At 39.3% G+C, this 24,370-nt stretch overlaps 1 protein-coding gene across 1 annotated transcript in view; it reads right to left on the reverse strand.

The window, feature by feature from the left end:
- CCDC195 (coiled-coil domain containing 195) overlaps positions 1 to 24,370 on the reverse strand; it is a 172,665-nt gene that overhangs the window by 49,226 nt on the left and 99,069 nt on the right. Inside the window, exon 2 of the mRNA XM_069620362.1 lies at positions 38 to 281. Within this exon, the coding sequence (XP_069476463.1) occupies positions 38 to 281 (244 nt within the window). The remainder of the gene's footprint in view (positions 1 to 37; positions 282 to 24,370) is intronic.

A 24,370-nucleotide genomic window follows, 5' to 3' on the forward strand; every position in this document is an offset into this window, starting at 1 on the left:
TATCAATAACTACATTTTATACTGCATGAAGTCTCACCTGCACTTGTACATGTATTTTTGAAGAGACCTTGTGCTGGTGATGCTGTTGGTTGATGACCGTGATGGGATTTTTGCGATGCTTTCATCTTCTTTTTTGAAATCTTTTAAAGCTGATGAGCTTGGTTGGTTAACCTCAAAAGAGCTACTCCGTGAATATCTTTTAGAATGTTTACTTTTGCTGCTTGCGATGGCATGAACAGTTGATGAGATGGAGTAACGTCTAACAGTCATGATGTTGTTTCCTTGAGGGTTAAAAGAATATTTGTTAGTATGTTATCTGTTACTTTCTATTTTCTGTTCATAATCAGTGTTTGTGCCTACTATAATAAATATGTTGGCTCAGGAGTATTAAGAAACAATCAGTGGTCAGCATGTAAAATCAAACATTGCTTTGGTTATCACAGAGGAAACACTTCATTTGTTTTCATCAGCTTGCAGCCATTTCCAAGAAGGAAGGACATTTTGAGGGACAAAATAGTGTGTATTCTCATCAAAAGACCCTAATAAAATAGCACATTATTTAAGTAAACTAATATTGTAAACTGTCTTTTTTTAAATGATACAACTCCTACTGATACTTTCTAATGATTACTCTCAGTATACACTTTAGTCACAGAAGGAACATTACTGTGGTTTTAACAAGGCATATTATAAAAACCTAGAATAACTATAAACATTATGTTCTGACTGAAGGTTTTAAGGTGACTAGTCAGGAACTTTCCAGTATTGTACTTTATATTTGACAAATATGTCTGTGATAAAAAAAAAGGTTGTATGCTTGAATTGCTAAGTATTAATTTCTGCAAAACTCACCAAACTTGTAAATGTTTGAAAGCATGAACCACATATTTACCATTCAAATAGCCTTAATGCTCGGATGTGAGGATCACATTGCTGTGACATCCAACACATCTGTTGTTCAATGGCAATCCTGCTTCTCTGTACCCAAAACCATTATGGGATCAGCCACAGAGAGGGCCCATGTTTGCCTACATTTGAGAAGAGGAGTGGTAGAGAGAGGAAGCTGAGGCTCAGGGTAGTGATGCCTGTAGGTAGGACTTTTAAGTATTAGCACTACTTATGTTCTGTCAAACTGTTCCTCTCCCTAGTATTTTTTCCCACTCTTACCCCATCATCACCTGGTCTAACTCATTAAATCCTACATTGCCCATTTTGTAAAGGCCTCTTACCACAGACTGCCTCCTCCACACTGCGTTATTGCTCACTCTGTAATTCATTTCTGTAGCAATCACCCCTGCTAAGGGGGTGTACAGTGCTGGTAATGACCCGCCAGCCAGAGCCTAGGTATGGTGCACAGGGCTGTCAATGGTGCTGTGGACACTCCTAAGTGGTGTGATTGCTATTTGCCCCCTGAGGCTCATCCATGGTGTAAGTACATTATTTTTTAAAACATTTTTGGGAGATGGGCTCCACGCATTTTGCACAAGCACAATCTCCCCTAAAAAAACAAAAGCAAAATTGCCACCGCCATAGGAAAAAATGACTTGGTCCCTTTTCTATTTCCATGGTGGCATGTGATGAGAGGGGCATAGGGACGGAAGCACAGAGCTCTGGTCCAGAAGGTAAGTGGGGAGGGATGGGGTGGGGAAAGGGTGTTTGGAGGTGGGAGGGACGATAGGAATATAGGGTGGCAACAGGAAGATGCTGCCTGTTGCCACCCCACAATCAAGATTGTGCCAACCATGGAAGGGCCTCGGGTGGCTGGAAAATGTTGTGGGTACACAGTGTGTTCTCGCCCGTTTTTGATTGGCTGAGTGCCCTTCCCTGGGTGCGGATGTTAGAAAATACACTCTTGTTCTTCAAAAATTAAAATAAATAAATATAAATATTTTTTAAAGTATGGGGTTGTTCACATTCCCAATCCCAGATGCACAGACTTCCTTAGAGAATTACAGGGTCTGCGGTAGTTGTGGTTAAGTTGATCAACTCATAGGAACAGCAATTTTTGGGCAATTTATAACTTTGGCGCGATTTGATGATTTTAAACAAAATTTTGCACAAAAAAATACACATCTCTGAATTATTTTCCAAAGTTTTGTGTGATTTCGTCAGGGGGAGGAGGGGAATGTTATAAGGGGGGTCCGAAAACTTTAAAAATCCATATGGACAGGAATGCAAAAAAGAGATGGAGCGACAACTTTGTCCCAAAAATGTGCTTTTGCAAATTTGGTGTTAATCCAACAAGTAGATTTTTAAAAAAAATGGGCCAAAAGTAGATCCTGATTCTTATCTGTGGATGCCTCTGGGCCAATCATGATCTGTGTGACATACACAGACATAATACACAGACGCTGAATTGTCAATTAAAAACATAAGGTGATCCAAAACCTTTGAGACGGGTTCCATGTTGGAGCAAAAAACTGCTTCCCTAGTCGATGGACACCGCAGTACAAAAATCGCTCTAAAAAATACTTTTCTGGTTATTTTCAGTATGAAAGCATGAAGGAGTGTCTTGTGAGGCTGGAGGAGAAAAGAAACAGAAACATGTATGCATTATTGTGTGTAGAAATGTCTGTGGGGGTGTTGCCGACTTTGCAGTCATTTTTCCTGTTAACAGCCAATATGAACATCACCATGTGGTCACGGGCATCCACTGAGAATGGTGGAGTGATGTTAAATGTTAAACACTGCTTACTTTTGGTTTTATACTTATCTAATAAAAGTAGTGAGTGTGACTAATATTTATGTGAAGTAGTAATAACAATACATACTGTTGTGGCCATGGCCAGTGGCAATATTATTTGGGACATATCCAAATGATATTGTTGTGGCCATATTGTTCGTGGCATGGCCGAAGGCAGCCATGTTCACAAAATAATTAAAAGTGCATCGTGCCGTTGCATACATGTCAGTTGATCGTGATTGTCCATGCAGCTGGTTGACATTACTTGGATGAGCTATCAGAGGTGCGACACCATGCTGTGGCATTTGCAGACTAATTAAACATGTGCCAATGGCGCCACAGACATGGCGGCCAGTAGCGAATGTCACACACCCATGTGACGTTACTGCTATACATGGTTGTTGACACACACATATATACACAGATATATATATATATATATAGTCGAGAGACTTCAAATTGGCATTTTAAAAAGAAAATACATTTCACACATATTTACATGATATTTACATTTATATACTTTATGATAGGGAGGGAGAATCACTGTGGGAAACAACAATTGGGGAATTTGGGGGTGGTATATGTTCATGATTGGATGAATTAGGGAAAGAAAGCTCATAAAAAATGTGATCACTAATATTTTCTGAGAATTGATGGGGCAAGGGGTCATAGGTACAAGTAGGACAATGAAAATCAATATTTCGTTGGATTTAATCTTTGACCGCGGTTCTGTAATTTGATCTGTCACTTCAGTCAGCTGTACACATAATTGCTACATTTGATTTTCAATGTTAACTAATCTTTTTTCGCTGTATTCATCTTTCTTTTCCTCATGTTTACTTTGTTGTTTGTCTTCTTGTTCTACATTGTGAAGTATAAGAGATAGTAATAGAGTTTCAGAGTTTATGCATAGGTTATACAATTGTATTGTTTTGTTAAATATATACAATTATTTACCATTGGTACGTTGTTCGCCAGTTATATCTTCTTTTGGGAAGTCTAGCTCTAGCCATTCCAGAGTGCTTACCATTTCTATTATAATAGATAATGTTTACATTTAGTTATATAATATCTTCACACATGTATTATAATTGCATACTGCATATTTAAAAATGAAATGCAAACTTACTGTTTACTTAAACTTTTGAAATTATCTTGCTCACGGTATGATTGTTTACACAGGCTGTACAGTTGTCTTCAATATCTGGTACAATCTATAATATTCTGTTATCATTTTGGAAACAGTATTCAATTTTCCAAAGTTATAGTGGATGGAAAGCATGTATATAGTGATTGTTTGGATTGTGTGTCTACGTCTAATTTTTCTATTAAAAGAAAACAATAACATTGTGTGCCCTTGTGATTTTGGGTTATATTGATGCCACCTGTCCCGGAAACGAAGATTATGCAACATTGAGGTCTGTGGTAATGGGTGTGGCCGAAGGCTATAGCTACTAGGTTACTTTAAGGAACTGAATAGTGTAATATGGAAAGTGGACATGGGGTCCCAATGAAACCTATTGAGAAACATGTCAAGGGGCCACAGAGAAAGACAGAGAAAGACCATGGCTAATGTGCCCAAAAGAAACCTAGTGGTGTGGTCACAGTTGAAGGCAGCAGGCCCATTTAGGAAACCTATTGGAGCAATATGTAGATTGGCAATGGTCGCTGCCATCGGTACCAGACACGGCTGCAGGCCTGGCTAATGGACCAGAGGAAAGCTATTGTGGAAACATGTGAAGGGGCCATGGCCAGAGCCCAGGGCCAATGGTCATGGGAAAAGGTCATAGCTGGTGAACTGGAAAGAAAAGTTGTGTTTTAAAAGATACAGTGGGCAGGGCCAAACACCATGCTAGTGGGACCAAAAGACATGCAAAGTTGACATGGACAAATCCTGTGGCCATATAGTGAGTGCAAAAGAAATATATTGAGGGAACAAATGCAGTGAGTATGGCTAGTGGCCTGTTAAAAAAACTATGGTATTATAAAACCCATAAAATTCACTGAAAAAACTGGTCCTGGCTTCCCACATACACTGAATTGCAAGGGTTTTGTTGCGCTAAATCTGGTCAAATTAACAACACTTTAACTAAAGTGTTTTTCAGTGAAAATATATAACACGGCCTGCAATAGCGGCCGTGTAGCTATAGTTAAGTTGCTCAACTCATAGAAAGAGCACTTTTTGAGTGGCTTATAACCTCTTCCTTGGATTAATGTTCACCAAACTTTGCAAAAAAAGTATATGGCCCCATCGGAATGATTTTGTGAAGTTGGTGTGGTTTTGTCCAAGGGGGGCAAAGTTATTATGGGGGGGTCCCACATTTTTTTTTATATCCTCAGAGACACAATGAAAAATTAATTTTGCTCTTGCCTACAGACCAAACCGCTGTATGGATTTCACCAAACATGTGCGATGAGCGGCAGCTTGGTCCCAAAAAAAAAATTACCCAGATTTGGTGTAAATACAAATGGCCAAAAAGTAGGTAAAAAGAATTACTGATATTTGGGTGTAGTCCACAGACTCATCTCCTGTTTGGAGTTCGAGGATGCCTCTGGCCAATCAGGGCTTGGCTTATTGGATGTTGAAAAATGTGAGCTCTGACATATTTTTAAAATGGTAGTCATTTTTGGATCCATGGACACCGGCCGTAGTCCGCGGACAGCTTGGTGAGGTAAAAGTCTGGAAAAATCATTTGTGATTATTTGGTGGCTGAATGAGGGACTGGAAAGGGTGGTGGAGTGGAATAAAGTTGATATGGAGGTGTTTGTATAGGTGAAAAAAGGTGTGCAGGTGCCGCCAAGTCCACAGTCAATTTTGTTGTCCACGGACAGTGCAGTGAGAAAAAATTCCAGAAAACACATTTTGGGTTATTTTTCGGCCGAAAGAGGGCCTGGAAAGGGTGTGGGAGTGGAATAAAGCTGATATGGAGCTGTTTTTATAGGTGAAAAAAAGGTGTTCAGGTGCTGCCGAGTCCACAGCCAATTTTAGTGTCAGCGGACATCATTTGAATTGCAGGGGGTTCTCGGTGAGTTATTTGAAGGTGCATTGCACGTATTTGGTATATGGTTTAATTGTATTGCGGTGGCCACACACACTATAGTAATATGTGTCTAGTAATTATAGGTACTCTAGGGGGAGTATACAGTATTTGTAATATGCTGCAATGATATCATTGAAGTGTTTATGGTATTTATGATTGTATTACAATTGAGGTTAGTGCTTATGGAATATGTATTTGTTTCTTTGTGAATATAACAAATAGGATAATACTTTGTGTGGTTACTTAGTTGTATCTGGTTCTTTTTCTGTGAGAAAAAACAGTATAATTTGTTAAGCAAGATAGTTTAAAACCTTTCATTGCATACCATTTTACATATAGATTTACTTTTTTGACCCTCATAAATAATACATTCTATGTACTATGTTTGGTACAACATTAGTGTGTGCTACACTGTTGTTGTACTGACATCAAACAATCATTGGACCATTGGGAAAACAATCCAGAGTGGATTAAAAATGACTGCAATTACAAACAGTTTTTGCCATTTACATAGTTTTAAAGAATGTACATGTTACAGAATAGTTGTGTGTGATAGCATGGATATATTATGTGAGTGTAAGCATGATAGTATGTTTGTTTGAAATGTGTTGTAATTAAGGGAATGTTTAAAGCAGTTAGATACCCGTTGGCGTATTCTTACTATATTGGACTTTACAAGACGTTTTGCAGTAAGAATAACTGTGATCGCATATTTGAAGGGTGTTTTTAGTGTAGTTAGATACCTGTTGGCGTATTCTAACTGTCTGGGTTTTTAAAAGTGCTATTATAGTATTATGGAAGTAGTTAGATACCCGTTGACGAATTCCAACTGTTTACTGTGCTTTACTTTAGTGAGTAAATTTGGGTTAAATGTGCTGGTAACCTATGTTATGTTATGTTGTTACATTCAAACCAACCACTTCTTTTTTTTTACATATGCAATATAGTGGCCTGAAGTGGTTGTGGCACCAGTGTGGTACATTATGCCCACTGTTGTGAAGGTTGTCTTGCCAAGCGATACTTAGCTGTGTATGACACTAGTAAGCTTACAGTTGTTTTTGGTACCATCTGCATTGTACCTTAGAAGCATTAGTATCACATATTGGCCATGTGAATTTATTTGTATGCTGGAACGAGTGTCTGAATTACAAAAAGGGCATAACATGCTATGATTTGCATTCTGCAGAAGCTGGTGAAATGGAATGGATTCATAATTTGGTATGGATACATACACAAATTGTTCATTAGGGATGTGCTATTGTGATACATTGTTGCAGAGAGTGCATTGATGCTTCAATCTGTATGAAATCTGGAAGATTTCATTTATAGGGATGTTTTTATTTTCTAGTACTTGTAGTAATTACATTAGGAATTCTTGTGGATCTTCCTGTGTGTTCATGGTGAATGTTACCATTCCTGTATAGTAGTCATATTCTTGCCTTATACCTGAGACACTGTAACTGCTGTCTGGATTATTTGTGGCATTTCTATGAAGGACGAGCATTTGCAAACACAACTGGTCCAAGCCGTTTAAGTAAATGTTGTGAACAATTGGTGGCAATTGCAAGAGAAGATTGATTGCTACATTTGAATAGCAATTTACTCCAGTTATTTTGCTGATTTTAAATGGACCAGAGAGTTGTACCTCTGTATCCTTTGATGGATGTGCAGGTGTTTTTGGAATAGACATGTTTGTGGTTGAATTATTTGATGGAGCAGCAGTTGTTCTTTGCTTCTTTATCTGTATTGCTAGGAGATCTGCTATATGTTCTGTTTGTCTGTTTGTATTCATTTTCTTATTAAAGGTTTTCTTTTTTGAGGTATAGGGTACATATCTAGATGGGGGTGTACAGTGCACATATCCTGTTGTATTCTAGGATGCAAGGAATGTCAGCGTTGACTTTGTTTGCATCAAAGGTAACTAGGAATAAACCATAGAGTGTATGCAGTGCTGTGTAACTCATACCTTCTTTAATGACTGTGCTGCCAATGTCAATACATGCATGATACAGAGTTAAACCTTGTGATTCGTGAATAGTGACAGCATATGCAAGAGATAGAGAGCATTGTTCTATACGTATGTACATGTCTTTGAAAAGAAGGAAATGTGCTGTTGTGCAGCCCCTTTTTTAGCATCTGAAAGTTTGTCAAAGAGGATATTGACAAACTGAATGCTATTGTCATGTGGATATGTTTGGAAGCCAACAACCGTAACAATTGCTCTACTGACTTAACCTTGTGGTGTTTTAGAATTACTCTGCAGTTTAGACACAGAGTTAATACTTTTTCGAATCCATCTGAGTTGGAGATACATTTTTCTAAGCTATTCAGTTGTGCTCTTGCTTGTTGACACATAGAGAGTGTCATGCTGTGTACTTCTAGTTTGTCTGTGGAGCTGATATGCACAATGGGATGCATTTCTTTTTTCAACATTGCATCATTGAATTGACTACAGCTTGCAAGGGTTGGCATTAAGGACAAGAATTTTATATTTTGTTGAGTTAATTGTTGCATGACATCAGGAACACATGTGTTTTGTCCAAATAGCTCATGGTTGAGTCTAGTAATTAAGTTTAAGATGGACTTTGTATCTTTAGTAAGCAGGCCAGTTCTAATGCTTTTTTAAATGTTAGAATAGGTGATATCTGCAGACTGATCCATATTTTGAGGTAGTTCCCTGTAGCAAAAATGTTGCCAGAGGTTTACATCTCTAATGCTGTCAAGTGTGTTACGACATTGTTTGTGTCATAATGTTTTGAAAATAGGTTGACCATTGTTAGAAAAAAGAGTTAATTAAGTTGTGTTATGGGTGGTATGTTAAGTATGTTGTTAGAACAATTGGCGTATGAGTAGTGCTGTTTGGGACATTACAAGGAACAGGGGAAAAATGGGTGTGTAAAAAAGATGCATATCTAGGTTATTTTTGTGCTGGTGATTTTAATAAAAGTGCTGTGTTTGGGGTGCAATGTATTTATGATTTGTTGCAGTGTTTTTAAAGAATAGGGAAACTGTGGAATAGTGGTAATGCAATGGATGATTGTAGTTGCAGCAGTGTTTGGTGTCTGATAGAAGTGGTTGGAAAGAACAGTACTTTATATGTATGGTGAAGTGTTGTATATAGGTACTTTGTCAGTGGACACATATGTGTGAGCAGCTGGAGAATGGTGGCACTATTAGTTTTATTTTTTATTTTCTATTGTGATTATTAGTCAACATTTTGACTTTTAACACAAGATCCAACGTTCAGAATAAAAAAGTTGGTTAAACTATACGATCAAAGAACAAGCGAAGAAAAAAAAGAAAGAAAAGAAAAAAAGAAAAAATGTACATACAATAATAACCAGATATAAAAACAGTATCCAAACAGATTACAACAATTATTTCTTTAGCCTAATTAAAAACATTCTAATCGAACTAACAATTCAAATCTATTTAGTATATGAAAATTATAAGAACAAACCAGTTTAATATCAGAAAAACATTAATCTAATTAACCATACCAATTAATTCCAATTCTTTTAAAATAAAGATCACTTCTGAAGTAAGAAAGGTTTCATGTCACAGTGACAATCTTTGCCAAAATAATTTCATATTAAGTATTCTAGGGTCATGATATGATATGATATGATTGTTTATTTATATAGCACCTATACACAATGTGTTTCATGGACAAATCTTTGAAATCTTTTCAGTCTAAGATTCCAAGTCCCTGGACACTCTGATAGCAGATGAACAACTGTTTGCTTCACTCCTTCTGCACATCTATCACATAGATCTGAAGGGTAAGACACAGGGTCCCTAATATGCTGAATTTCCAAAGAGAGTACCAAGTTCAGACTGAATCTTAAGAAATGCATTGTGTATGGACTAGCTGATCTCTTCAGGAAGGCAGGGAGAAAAGATCTGGATCTATCTGTTTCAGTCCATGAGGCAGATATTTTGGCAGCTCTCATCTTTTCTGTAGTTCTAATCCAGTCCATTCGCTTAACAAAGTCTTTAACCTTCAGAGGATTTTGAGCTGATGTATCGGTAATCTCTAGAATTTAGTCTTAAAGAGTTCAAAAAGAGATTATTATTCAATTTCATTTGTTGTGCAATTTCCTCAAATAAAGACGCTTTCGGAGGTAACAGGGCTAACCTATATAAACTGAGCAACTTCCATTCCATGACTGAGAGCAGACAAATCAAACCCAATCTATACCGAACACATGCAATTGGAACAGAGTTTCGCAGAACTAATATTTCTTTTTAAATTCTTCCTTCCAGCCTTTCCCAGCTAATACTGAAAGCATGTAAATTACATTCCAATCCAAATGTGATAGATGGGACCACCTTTCCCAGATAACAGTTTATTAGTGGTAGTAATGAGAATCTACAATATTGAGAGTAAATTGTCTTCATTTGAACCAACAACTTTTTCAGCTTAGTCTCAATGATTGAGAGAAGATGGGACATAGTGGGATAGGCTGAGATCTGAGAGCCTAAATAAGTTTAGATTTAGATGGCATTCGTATGGTTTAGTGATTCTTAACGGATGTTTGAAAATCACAATTTTCGACTTATTAGGGTTAATTATCAAATCATTCAGCAAGGTATAGTCAGCTAAAGCAGTTAATAATGGCTGAAGGCCATCTTATCGTTGGCATATGACAGCCAGTTAATTTTTTTATTTCCAATTTCTGGAGCAACCAAATCCTTCTCCATCAGCCATTGAGACAGATCCACCAGAAACAATATAAATAGGAAAGGGGCCAATAGACAGTCTTGACGGACACCCCTCTCATCCATAATAGGTTGAGAGAGGTCCCCCATTTTAGACAATCTCACTCTTACACCTGTACTTGATGCAGCTGAATAAGAACGTTTAACAAACGGTCCGATAGACCCCAGTTCTTTAATTTAGACCAAAGTTTGTTTCTATTAATGGTGTCAAATGCTTGGGAGAGATCAACCCAAGCACCAAAAACCGGGGGACCTGCCTTCACCAGCGAAGGTAGAGTAATGCATCTAAGGATCAGTGTGTTGAGTGAGGTAGATATCTCTCTTCTGAATCCAGTCTGTTCCCTGGGAAGTATTCTCTTGGGCGCCGCCCATCTTTCTAGCTCTTCCAAAATCAATCCACAGAAATGTTTTCCATCCGCATCTAGTAAGGAGGTAGGGCGATAATTCACCGCAACTGGACGGTCTCCCTTTTTATAGTTCGGTATAATGAAAGTGGTGCAGAGTTCCTTAAGATCTTTTATTGTTTTATTATTCTGTTTTTTTTCTGCTCTTACTCTCCTCTTTTCTTCAAAAATTTGATTATCAAAAGAGTGCTTATGTTTCTTAAAAATCTTGCCCTTTCCAGTAATCGGGGGATTCAAATCCCAAAGGAACTTAATATAGTTGTTCGGTTTGCAATGAGCAATCAGTTGATACTCAGATAAGTTCTTAAATGCCTCTCCCAAATTATCAATAAGGGTTTTTCCCCCTCTTTCAAACTTCACAACTCTTGTTACCAGCTGAGTTAACTTCTATTGGTTGTTTATATCGAGGAATACACAGACTATCATCAATTTTGAGGACAAAATCTAGCATTGCATGATCACTATCTTCCGTTTGCTTAAGATTTAGAGTTGGGCATCTGTCAGAAACATTTTTAGAGACATACACATAGTCTATTGTCGAAAAACCACAACCTCTATGCCAAGAAGTGGCACAGGGAATATCACCCTTCACATTACTATTTAACATGATTAAATCCCATTCGGCCATCTAATCGTCCCACATATAGCCATTTTGGGTTTTGGACTTCAGAAGTAAAGACTGAGACTGTGTAGTAATACATTGTGAAGTAAAATCATCCATAATTACCAATTCATCGGATGGAAATTGGGAAAAAACACCCAGCAATAAATCAGAGTAAGAATGGAGGAAAGCCATCAACGGGGTACTCATCGTGTCCCAATAAACAGTTATAACAACCCAGTGCATTGTATTACTGCCTTCTCTTGTCAGCACTCTTACAGCCATAAGGCCCTGTTTTGCATCACATATCAATAGACATTCCTGAAAAGCTTCCTTTCGACATGCCAATAACAAGCCCCCACTAGGGCGTCCAGAACCATTATACATTGCCAATTGTTGAAAAACAGAAAAACCCTCAATACCCAGTACACCAATCAGCCAAGTTTCCTGTAAAGAAATCAAATCAAAATTTTGAAAAATAAATAATCTTTGAGAATCTTTAAAAAAAATAGTTAAACTCTCTGAAATTCCAAGAGAGACATCTTAGCTCTTGTTCGGCTAGAGCTTCTGTTCAGGTAATCCTATCTTCTGAAACACTTGTGCCATCATTTCGGGCACAATTTCCCATAGATTGAGGGATCCCCTTGAATGAGAGAGCCCTTTCCGATTTTTTTGGTTCTTCTCCACTTTGTCCCCAATTACTACATTTCCATCAGTTATGGGCGAGTTTCTTGCGATCGTATATCCCCTTTTTTGCCATTCCTCTTTGGATTCCAGTATTGTTTCCATCGCAAATCTAGATTTTATCGAAACTTTAGTGATATTTGTGTTTGGATATGCGGGAAATTGACTCAGTCAATATCACTAGATGACAGATATTTTAATAGAGTCATTGATTTCATTTCTCCCAGTATAACAGGTCGATTAATAGGATTCTGTCATTTGTTTTTAATATTATGTAAAAAGATCTTGAGGCTTGGGGCACTATTAGGTCTGGACTTTTTTTCTGAAGGGAATACTAAGCCTTTAGTTGTTCTGGTTGATAGATAGTAGAGACTGGTATCAGATTATTAGGCACGTCAAGTTGAGGATTACCAAAAAGACCATCCGTTGTGGCCCCCCTATTCCTTCTTAAACCATTTCCTTTGTCAGCTACGTCTTTTTGCATTATTTCTAAGTCCACACCTGCCCTATTATCTATCGATCATTGAGGAATTTGAAATTTTCCTATCAAAATATGGGCGCAATTTTCTTCGGAACCGGAGCCGGTTTGGATTTTTGCTTCTGACTTAGAAAGATTGGAGCAATTTTCATGTGGGGTACCAAATAATCAGTTTGACTACATACTGTTACTTTAATAATAGTTGGAGTTGATTCTTCCGAGTTCTTTTTGGTTTCCTCATTAGCCAGAATACTTTTCCGATTTTTACCTGAGCCTGGTTTAGGGCCTTTCTGTTTGCCCTTTTCAGATTGTTCCAAGTACATTTTTTTCAAATTTCTGATAAAGTGTTTACTGCTACCTATATGAGACTCAACAACCTTTTTCCTTTGGGGAGGCTTGTCTTTTTGAATTAGTTTTCACAGTTCCTCTTGACTTCTTCTTCTTTTTTTTGTTTTACCATTAGCCTTCTTCTCAGGCTTATCCTGTTTCACCTTATTTTAAATATTTTCCTTTGTTGATTTGTTATTTGGACTCTGGGCAAACTCTTCTTCTGCCATTATGGCCAAACGCATAAATGCTTCCATGACGGACACTGATAGTGGCATGTCATCCCATTTTTCTTCGACTCATTGGGGCTGTGTACACCTTGGAGGGTCAGCATTTCTGGGCAATGTATGCCTGCTCCCATTTTTCATTAATTCTTCATAGCTCTTTCTTTAAATCACCTCATTGAATAATTAAACATTCCAATTTTTCTGTTTGGACATTCTGAAATAGTTGTAACATTTCAGTGGATTTTTTTCTCTCATAGTTAGCCGCTGATTTTAAAGCCACCAAGTTTACACAAACAGATTCCATATCCTTTGTCAGCTCTAACAGGATCCCTGAATGTTGTTCCACTTCAAGTTTGATATTTTCAAATCCTTTCTCCAGGGAACTGAGTATGAGTGCCACTATTGTGGGGGGGCCAAAATCTGTTCCCATTATTTGAATCTTGGTTGGTGCACATTGCAAAGAAGCACCTTTTCCCAGAGATGGTTGCTGGACCCTGTTGTTTTCTTCTTCTGAAATCGGCCACTGCTTCGGTACAGAATTGAGCTTGTAAGACTGATCAATGTGAGGAGTGGCCAGGTTATTTTCTACGTTCCTCATTACAGACTGCATAGGTTGAGAATTTTGTTTATTTGTGGGGGCCAGTAGACGTTGACTTTCAATGGACTCTTCCAAAGATGTTGGCGGTGATACTTTATTAACTGATCCAGCGTTATAGAAAAATGATCCTCAATCGTGTTTTTCAGTAACAGTATAGATACATTTTGTCAGTATAGCATTATTGGCTGCTAAAATCCTCAGAGTAGAATGATTTATACCACACGCGTTATTCAATAGCGGACTCCTCAGTCCAGAGCTCGTTGAAGCTTGAGCATCGAGAGGAAAGGTGCTCATTGGAGGATGAAAGTTTCCCCTCCCTGTTTTATCGGAGTGAGTGGGTTAAGATTCAGGTACCTCCGTTATCTCCACAGAGGGAAGATTATAAGGAAAGTCCGAATTAAACACTTTCTCTCCTGTCGGAGCACTCCTCAAATTGTATATCTTAGATATTTTCCCAGCTCTTTGTGCCAGTGGAAATGTCACAAGGGAAAGCAGAGTGTCCTGGAAGGCTTTAATCAAACAAAAAAGGTCAAGTCAAAGGTAAATAATACCCGTAGTCCTCAATCCACTTTAATATAACAAGTACATACAGCAAATCGAAATATAGCCCAAGAGATTATGAGGACATACTTTACAGAGTTGTAGCCTCCCCCGCCGAGCACCGCCTAACATTTTTGCCCACTTTCGCTCTGCTAAGGTGTACAGCAGAAGTTTTATAGAGTGGGTGAGAGTTAGCGCAGTTAAAGGAGCCGCATCCAAATTGCTCCAACTGACACAGGCAGGCTCTAAATGAACATACAAAAGTTTATGAAGTACTTTTCAGTTGTTCTCTCCGCAAGTTGAAAGAGATCCAAACGCTGCAGCAAGTAAACACAACACCGCTTAACACTTTCGCCCACTTCCGCCGTGGTGGCACTATAAGGGATGCAATGAGAGAGGTTGGAAAGTGTGACATGTGAGAAACCTAGGGAAATTCTCCCATGCAGATCCCAAAAACCCTCTATTCAGATGGCCTGGGGAAGGCCATTGCTTTTGGATCCCAACCCTGGGGGTGGACAAGCGAGGGAGGATCATCTGGATAGGGAAGTCCGGGGTTGTACGCATAGGGTTACCCAAGGCGAGACGTGGTATGTCCAAGGGACAGTATGAGAGGAAAAAGAAGTCCCAGAGGCCTTTATGGTATATGTCGGGTCCATTGCCCCTGATCCAAAGGGGAGACGTAAGCATACAGGAAACTGGATAAGAAGGAAGATCAAAAGAGACAGAGGCATGGAATTAACATTAATATCCCTTTATATGCCACTAACACAGACTTGTGCTGGCCGAACAGGATGTAAGGGGTAAGGAGTAATCTACCACAAATGGAAGCCACTCCATTGAATAAGCACCAGGCTAGGGGATTCCTTGATCTCTTCTGTCAATCATACAATAATGTTTCAGTACATAGACCCACCCTCCAATCTCACCCCATTTTTCCCTCTCCCCATTTCCAAGAAGAGCTGGGACGAAGAAGAGGCGGTTAGGAGCAATGAAGATTACCCATATAAACAATATAGGGATAGAAAGTGGGGCTTACCATCCAACGCCTGTGCTTGCGGTGAAGAAATAAAGCGAATCCAGAGTAAAGCCATTTAAAGAGATATAGAAGTAAGTACAGGGTGCGAAGGACCCAAAACAAGGAAACAACAAAGTGAAAGAAACACAGAGATGAAAAAGGGTGCAGGAAGTACCTGAAGATAAAAGGTACAAGAAATAAACAGAGGGGCAAAAGATCAGAGGTGTCAAGCATAGAAGGAGCAAAGAGCCTGGCATTTTCGAAAAGTCTCTGACTGTACCCCCTGAAAGGATTGTATGTGAAATAAGCTGCATATAATAGAAAGTTACATCCTGACAAGGTGAACTTGTGTTTCAAACTAGAAGGGCCTAAGTTTGGGGAAGGGTACCCTGAGAGGACTACTAAAGCAGTTTTTTTCATTGCATTTTGGGACTTGTAGTCCATGTTTTATAATGGGAGAAGTGGATTTACAAATCCCAGAAGGAAAAGAAAAAAAACAAGACTTGATAAGCACCTACAGGTTGGAATGCATGTACTGACAACATATTAAACGTTGACACACCAAGTGGCACTTAAAAATGTTCTACAAATCTTGTCCATCTGCTTTTCCTCTCTTTTAGAAACCTGTTACACACAGTCCTGCTATAAATGCACATATGCTTTTTTGTAACATTCAACACACAGCATTGTAAGTAACTGCCACTTGATGTGAGAAGGTGCAGAATTCTGCAATACATTGCATTTGTTAGAGTGGTTAAAAAATAGAGTTTCTTTATTGAGAGGCTTATTACAGGGTGTTAGGTATGATTTGCACAGATCTGGTAAATCTTCCTTTCCCGGTTCAACCCCAGAACTTTTAGCTTGATTAGTGGGATATTTTTCATGAATACCTCAGTGAGTGGGAACCTTTTTCCACACTCACATAATCTTTAACTCTGTTCATGGGTGTCATTTTTAAGACTCTCCATAGTGTCTTTTTAAAGTTATCATCTTGGCAATACGTGCATGTTCTTGCTGGGTTTCCCTAGAGCCTCCCCTTTTAACTTTCTTGTGCTAACCTTGAGTGAACTACAGTTCCCAAGGGTAGAAAGGATCTTCAGATCCCTTTTTACATTTTATTCTGTGAAGCCAGCACAGCCCACCTTAAGTGGAGTGCTGGGGTGATACACGGTATCCCTTTTCACATTAGCACTGTAACAATTCTGTTACAGTGACAAGTTTACCTTCAGTGGCTGGTGGCAGTGGTTTCATAATGAACTACCATGGTTTGCATCTACCGCGGCTGTTCGCATCTCTGATAACGCTAAGCGCGGGAGCCATCTGTTTCAAAATGGTGTTGAACCATCTTTGCTAATATGGTCCCCGAACTTCTTTGATCACCATTTTAGGATTTCTTGTTGTTTCTTCTTCCTTCCCCTGACCTCCAGGGTGGGAAATTCCTTTGTGTGTTTTGTATCTTTGGCGGGAGTCCCCTGGACTCCACGCACAGGCTCCAGTCTGTCTGTGAGAGCAGGAAGTGAGGGAGAAGTTCAAAACTCCCGAGCCCTTTGTCTTACGCCTTGCTTGAATGGGGACAAATCCCAGTGGGGGCTGGCTGTGCTGATTGGACAACCAGACCGCCCCTTCTTGTAAAATGTGGAGAGAGAATGCAGAGGTTGTGCTGTAATTCCTGATAAATACTGGGAACCTGCAAGCTGAATGTACGTCGACCACTCAAACTTAAACTGAAGAGGAAGATGAAGGGAGAGTGGCTGAGACGATTTCCAGCGACTGGAGACCCTGCTGTGTAATCAGAGCCTGCTATAGCCCTTCCTTCCAATCAATCTGGGGACTCCAAATAGAACAATCCCGACCCAAAGCCTAGTTAGACGCCCTAGACTCAAGAATACCTGCCTTTTGAGCCATCCCACGCATTGCTTCGACCTTGCATTGTTGCAATACCCTAAGATCCTGGGACCTCGAGCCATCATGCGGTGCACGATCTTCCGAATTCCGAATCTCACTGAAACTTTGTGGGCATCCTGGTGACTCTCCAGAGACACAAATCGAGTCCACAAAGTCCCCTCACCAGAGTGCTGGACCTTTGTAATGACGAGAATTCAACCATGATTTTCTGTCTTCTTCTGTGCTCCTTGAAAAGGCACCAAATCTGCAGAACCGCATTCAGTCATGAGGGAAACCTTGCCTAGAGCCTTCTTCATCGATCCCTGCTACAAAGTCCCTAATGAGGTCTTGTTTTCAGTCTCCACGACAAGGAATCCACTGACCGGGTATTTGGATGCAGACCCTGAAGTTCCCATGCTGCAAAATCTTTTTCAATGCTGACGTACTGTGTTGGCTTGTGTATGTACTTACCTTAAGCCTGTTAGGTTTTCTGTGTAGCTATGTGGTGTTTTCTGTGATTGGGAGGTCCCTCGTCCAGTACACCCAGTCGCACTGCTAGACTCCTGCTAGGGTGTCTTCTGCAAAGCCCCTGGCCCCTCTACTAACTCTAAAGTACAGTACTTACCTGCTTGTAGCTGCTAAATAACCTATTCTAATACTGCCTGTTGGTCACTAGTCCTATTGACCCCCCTTCTGCCACTGAGAACACTCATGCTCCAAGAACAAGGGAAAGACTGTTGAGGGATTGATACTCCTGCCTACAAAAGAAAATATGTTTTTAAAAGTTACTTACTTGTAAAGAGTTGGTTGGTAACTGTAATTCTAAGAGTGAACAGTTACAAAGTTCTTACTGATCTTGAATGTGTGAGGGACTATTCTTAAAAGTATGGTTAACATCTTTTCTTCCTAAGCTTAGCCACTGTTTTGCCAGCCTACTAGAAAATAGATGTGAAGATATTTTACTCTTCTATGATTAGGCTGTGTCTCTTCCCAAAAGTAAAGTGTTGGTATCACCATATTAGTCCTTTGAGGATAATTGTATAAGTGTCCCCCAACTGGGTCTTGCTTCCCCTGACTTGCTGCTAGCCTGTCCTTAATAAGTCTGCATTAGGTTGTTGCCTACCTAGTATAACTATTCAGTAAAGTGTAACATTGGGTTTTACTTTCCCCGTTCACTGTAAGGTTAAACACAGTAGGTGAGTTTTACTTACCTTGTGGTAGTTAAAAGAGTTACTACTTACCTCAATCTGGGGTTCCCATTTTTCAAAAGCACCTGTAATTCTATATTAAACCATTACATTTTACTCACCTAATATAACTGTGTGTTATGACGTAAGTAGTTATAGGTTTTTACTGCACCTAGAAAAAGTGTTTCACTATTCACCAAAAGTATATTGTCCAGTTTACTGATTAAGTGATTTGTGCTAAGAATCATTATACAACTGGAAGGGTCTACTGCCCTTGCATTACTGAATGTAATTGTAAAAAGTAACCATTGTTTTTTACTCCCCAAGACAGGCTTGACCTATACTGAATGTTTATGAAAAGGTTTTGACTTCCCTAGAACTACTGCTAGGTACTTCAAATAAGGTCTATACTTGGGTCTGTGTACTTTCAAGTATAGTGTTGTGTTTTTATATTGTGATTTCATATAATGTGTTAGTACTTACGTACCCCTAGATTTATCTGGGCCTACCTGTATTTAAATAAATCCTTTATTTTTACAATACATTGGGCCTCATTACAAGGGTGGTGCTCCCGTAATGAAGGGTGCCGGTACGGGACCGGCACCCTTCATTACGGGAGCGCCGATTACGAGTTTCCCTTTGCGGGACCCTGTAAGGACACCTGGTAAAACCAGGTGTCCTTTCCGGGTCCCGTGAGGGGAAGAGGGAGGTAATAACATGCCAGTTGAAATGCGCCCGTTATTACTTCCCTCCCCATTCCCATTGAGCCCTATGGGGGCTCAAATGGGAATGGGGAATGGTTCCTGCAAGGAAGAATTACCGGGTCCTCCTATGTCGGAATGACCCGGTAAGTCATCAGTGCAGGAACCCGGTAATGGAGCTCGGTTTGGAGGCAGCCATGGTGCTAAAAGCACCATGGCTGCCTCCAAACCCGTAATGAGGCCCATTGTGTTTCAGTGTTTCTCTGGATCATTTGTATGACAATTTCACTTTTACTGATTCTACAGCCCTCTCTCCCCCTAAAATAAGCCTGGCTGCTCTGTCTACGCTACCATGAACTCAGGTTGTACCGCCTTATACTAAGAGTGGAGTCGTGTACTGCCTCAGTTGAATGGTTTTACTGAGCCCTCAGTAGGACTTCAGAAAAACTGTCCTAACACAGGGTAAGTAGCAGCAACTCTGTATATATATTCAAAGGCGTTGAAAAGAATTACTTTTCAAAATAAAAGAATACCTGTAGTATGTCTTGTTAGATGTAGATATTGTCGAATCTGCAAATAGAATTCTTGGAGAGTTTCACAGTATTGTTTGATGCAAGTGGCTGTGAGTAGCAGGGGATATATACTTTGAGAGTTCAAGAGTACATCTGAAGTGTTGTACTGAGGTGAGAGGGTTACATGTAGAACTTTAAGATGTGATTGGTTGATGGATGTGTGACTGTTTGAAAGAAGCCAACAAGGGAGTTTTACAAATATAAAAGTAAAAAGGGCACAAGGGCTGCCGTGTGGTATGGCATCAGCAGACACTGCAGTATTCACCGGACAATAGATGTGCCACAGAGGACCTTTAAGGATGCTTGGCATGAAAATAGGACTATGGAAACCGCAGACAGTCAGAGATGTCGATGAACATCGGGGATCAGCCAATCAGGTTTCCTGGTTGTGCTGTACAGAAAGACAGGGTTGCAAGAGTTATGTTTGTTGTGTGCAGTGATGATGGCTATGGCTTTGGGGAAGCAGAGTGTCTGGCTGGTTGGTGATTCTTGGATCCATTGGTTGAAGGTGTATTGTGAGCAGCCTGGATTACCTCTGAGTCTTGGATTTGAAGAATTTGATGTTTCCTGGTATGGAGTTCGAGAAATGAAGTGGGCGGGCTTTCTCCTGTTTTTGTAAAAGTATGGTTACTTTGAAGCATTCAGACATAGTTGCAGTTCACTGTGGAGGCAACAGTTTTGGTTATGTCACCGGAATTTCATTACAGCTTGCAATGAAGGATTCATTTGCAAAGTTAATAGAACTGTTTCCATGTTAGAAGATTGTGTTTTCTCTGACAGATCAAATACAAATGTGGAAACGTTCTAATTTATATTTTCCACAAATCGAGACAGCAAGTTGTAATGTGAACAAAGCTGTATTTGCATTTTTACAGGATTTTGGAATTCCATGTTTTCATAATTAAAAATATCAAGTTTGATATGGTGAATATATTTTGTGGAGATGGAGTTATTTGACTGATGTCGGAAATCATATATTTCTTATTAATATCCAAAATGCATTGACATTGTTTTTATGAACTCGTGAAATACATTTCTTTAGTAGTTGTAGTAAACAAAAAACAAAAATAGAAAAAAATTAAAAGCAGTTTTTGTTAAAGTTAGAACAAATAATTATTAAATAAAATGTGTTAGTTCAGTATATAAAAAGCCCTAGCCTATGTTTAAAGAAAGGTTCTTTAAGAGCCACCATTTTAATTCCCCCACCCCACGCCAGGAATCATCCAAGTGTCCTCGGAATTCTGCACTATCAGCGAACCATACAGACTGCAAAAGGTCCTGTTATTTTTATTTTTAGTTCTATTTTTTAACTGTGAAAGGTGGCTCCTACAGGAACCTTTTTTGTATTTTTTATTTTGTATAGTTTTATTTTCTTTTTGACATGAGATGCAAGGATTTAAGTTGTAGGAGGCAGGCAAGGAAGGGTATAGGCATCAACCACAGATAGGGAGGGGAAGGTGGACAGGGGAAGATGTTGCGGTGGCCCTACATTTAAGGTATTTGGCAGTGTTTCTCCTTTTCCTTGACCGCTGCCTCAAAAGCACTTCGAAACTGCTGCCTCCTGCAGATCGCTGTGTCACAGTACAAACAGAGTACAGCGACCCTCAAAAGGTAAGGGTCAACAGCATTCTGCATGGCCTGAAAGGTGGCCAAAGGGTCATCTGACCCACACTGTTCACAGACACATGCTGCATGGGTGCAGTCACATGCAGCACCGGGAATGTCTGTGGTGCCACGTGGTGTCCGCAGACACCCTTCAAGTGGGAGACACTGGGTACACGCGCATGGATGTCTGCAAACGGGCACGTTGTCCGCCTACTAAATAAAATGCTACATGCGAGACCAGACAATGTCCGCGGACACCCCTTTCGTAAAAGAACACTCAGAGAAGTCGTATAGTCCGCAGATGATTAATGGAGTTTAAAAAAAAATTATGACAGAATAATATACAAAATATTTATAGTATAACACATAAATGTATTTATGTAAGGGATGGGTTATCGAATGGGAAACATAAATGGGAGAATTTGGAATTACTATTCAATCATCATAATGGGAGAGAGGGAGAGAAGTTTCATCAAAGTGTATTTGATTTATATTTTGGGAATTTATGGGGTGAATGCTGGGGGCAAGGGGAAAAGGTAAAAGAAGGACAGTGATAATAAGCATTTCTAATAACATGATTTTTAACATAATTTAAACATTCCTTAAAGTCATTACTAAGTTCATCCAATTTTGCAGACAAGGTCATGATTTGATTCTGTACAGTTGAGGATAGGGATTGTCTTTGTGATTGTTGGGATTCTCCATAATTAATTTGGGGTGTTGTTTCTTCATGTAACTATGTACTATAAGAAAAGAAGACATTATTATTTCAATGAGCTCTGTAAAAACGACATATTTGTTTATATTGAAAGATATATTGTTTACCATTAGAGATTTCATCATTACTAATTTCTTCTTTTGGAAAGTTTTCTTCCAACCGCTCAAGTGTGTTTGCCATTTCTGTTCAAATAAAAAAGAATTTGATATTTGCTTTTAAGAAATGTTTATATAATGAATGGTAATAATAGAGAAAAAATACAGTGCACTTACTATTTGGTAAGAGGTTGCTTTGGAATGAGCTCCTGGTGTATCTAAGTCTGCATGAAGAGTTGTACTGAAATGATGATGTGAGGTGTATAGTTATGGTTTGTGCTTGTGCATTCCATTATATTGTGTGTTAAATGAAAAGAATATGTTTTACATTTTGAAATGATGAATTGTACAAAAAGGTATATTTGGATGTCGTAAATATAAGTAATGTTTTATGTAAATGTTTTTGTTGGTTGAAGGGTACATTTTCTGTTGTCCCCTGTGCTTCTAAGTCTTGTTGATGGTACCTGATGTCCACAGCCTTTCACACTGGCCGCTGACTCTAGAGCAGCTACATTGCGGGTTAGTGTGATTTATAGATGTAATCATTATAAATAGGTATAAGGAACTTGTAGCAAATGAAGGGGGCCTTCCATTCAGTGAAAAAGCGTTGTTAATGGGACGTTATGGTTAATGTTGTACTAATAAAAACATATGAAATTCCGAGAATACACTTTGTTAAAGAAAAACCTATACAATCCAGTCAAAAAACATTGTAAAAGGGACAATATGATTAAAACTAAAACATTTTAAAAGCAGTTATGGTTAGCTAAGCAACCATAACTAGCGTCACCACCATGCACTGCTAAGACTAATAGCTGGGACATCAAAAACATTATATTGGACTGTTATTGTTAATACAGGAACGTAATAATACATACACCTAGGAAATGGGTGCAGGATGTACCATAGAAGTTCAGTTTTGTTCTGGTAATATTGGCCAGTAAAATATGAAATGCAAAACTATAAAAATGTTGGCTAATGTTGAACATGGAATAAATAGGTAACAATTCAAGACTTACTGCACACTCGTGTTTGTACAAACAATACATATGAAGACCCACAATGCATACAAATCAGAGGCACATACAGGGAAACTGCAGTAAGGAAGAAAGAAACAACATCACCAGAACATGACAATAGCATTAAAGTTCATTATCATGTATACAAATGAATTGTGTGTTTGAGGCCTGCTTATTGCCCCATGTATGTGCTGAAGCCAAACCCTAAGGAAAGTACTTTAAGAACATAAAACAAGGCTAACATCTAGATATAAAGCACCTTTTGAATTTTCAAATTGTCACTGTCAGTGAACAAAAAGAACTGGCCTAGATATGTCAGTGAACAGAAAAAAGTGGCCTAGATATATGATGTCATCAGTGGTCTCATCAATGGCATTTGTGATGTCATCGTTGATGTCCTGGATGTTAGTCTTAGCAGTGCACAGTGGTAGCGCAAGTTATGGTTGCTTAGCTTACCGTAACTGGGGAATTTCTGGGGTTTTTCATTTTTATGTGCAACCATAAGGTCCCTTTAGCAATGTTTTTTCACAGATTTGTATAGGTTTTTATTAGTGCAACCCAACCATAACGGCCCTCTAACAACATTTTTTCACGGATGTGTAGATATCTATGTATATAATATAACAATAAATATAAACTATAAATACAACTTTAGACAATAGAGTACTATTAATATCATCACTGAGTTCGTACGCTTCATATACTGCATAGCTTCAACAAGCCAAGTGTTCTAAGCCCTCGCAGGACAAGGCCGTGGTGTTGAGCGATGCAGGTGCACAGGAGATGCTGCCCGATTACATGTAGCATGCAATGCTACGTCCATGCTTCCAAGCCTTTAAGAACCGTGGTTCGGACCCCCTGCGGCAAAGTCCCTGCAGGACAAAGCTGCAGTGATGAGCAATGCAGGTGCGCATGAGATGCTGCCCGATTACATGCGACACACAATGCTATTTCCAATCTTATGAGCCTTTAAGAACTGAGGTTCGGACCCTATGTGGCAAAGCCCTCACAGGGCAAGGCTGTGGTGTTGAGTGAGGCTGGTGTTTGGCGGTGATGGGGTAGTAGAGCGGATGACCTCACCCTACTGTCTGCAGCTGAAAGGTAAGAAGGCGTGGGGAGAGTTAGCTTTGCTACACTCCACGCAACACACCTGACCGTGTGCCCCTTTTCCCTCTTGCATATGTATTGTTCCCCATTGTTCCCCCTGCAACCGATCATTGCATCCCCCACAAGCTCGCTTTTACCCTGTCTACGTGTGCTCCCTCACAA

Source organism: Ambystoma mexicanum, chromosome 10 (genome assembly GCF_040938575.1).
Source record: "Ambystoma mexicanum isolate Mex_15411 chromosome 10, UKY_AmexF1_1, whole genome shotgun sequence".
NCBI classification, from domain to species: Eukaryota; Metazoa; Chordata; class Amphibia; order Caudata; family Ambystomatidae; genus Ambystoma; species Ambystoma mexicanum.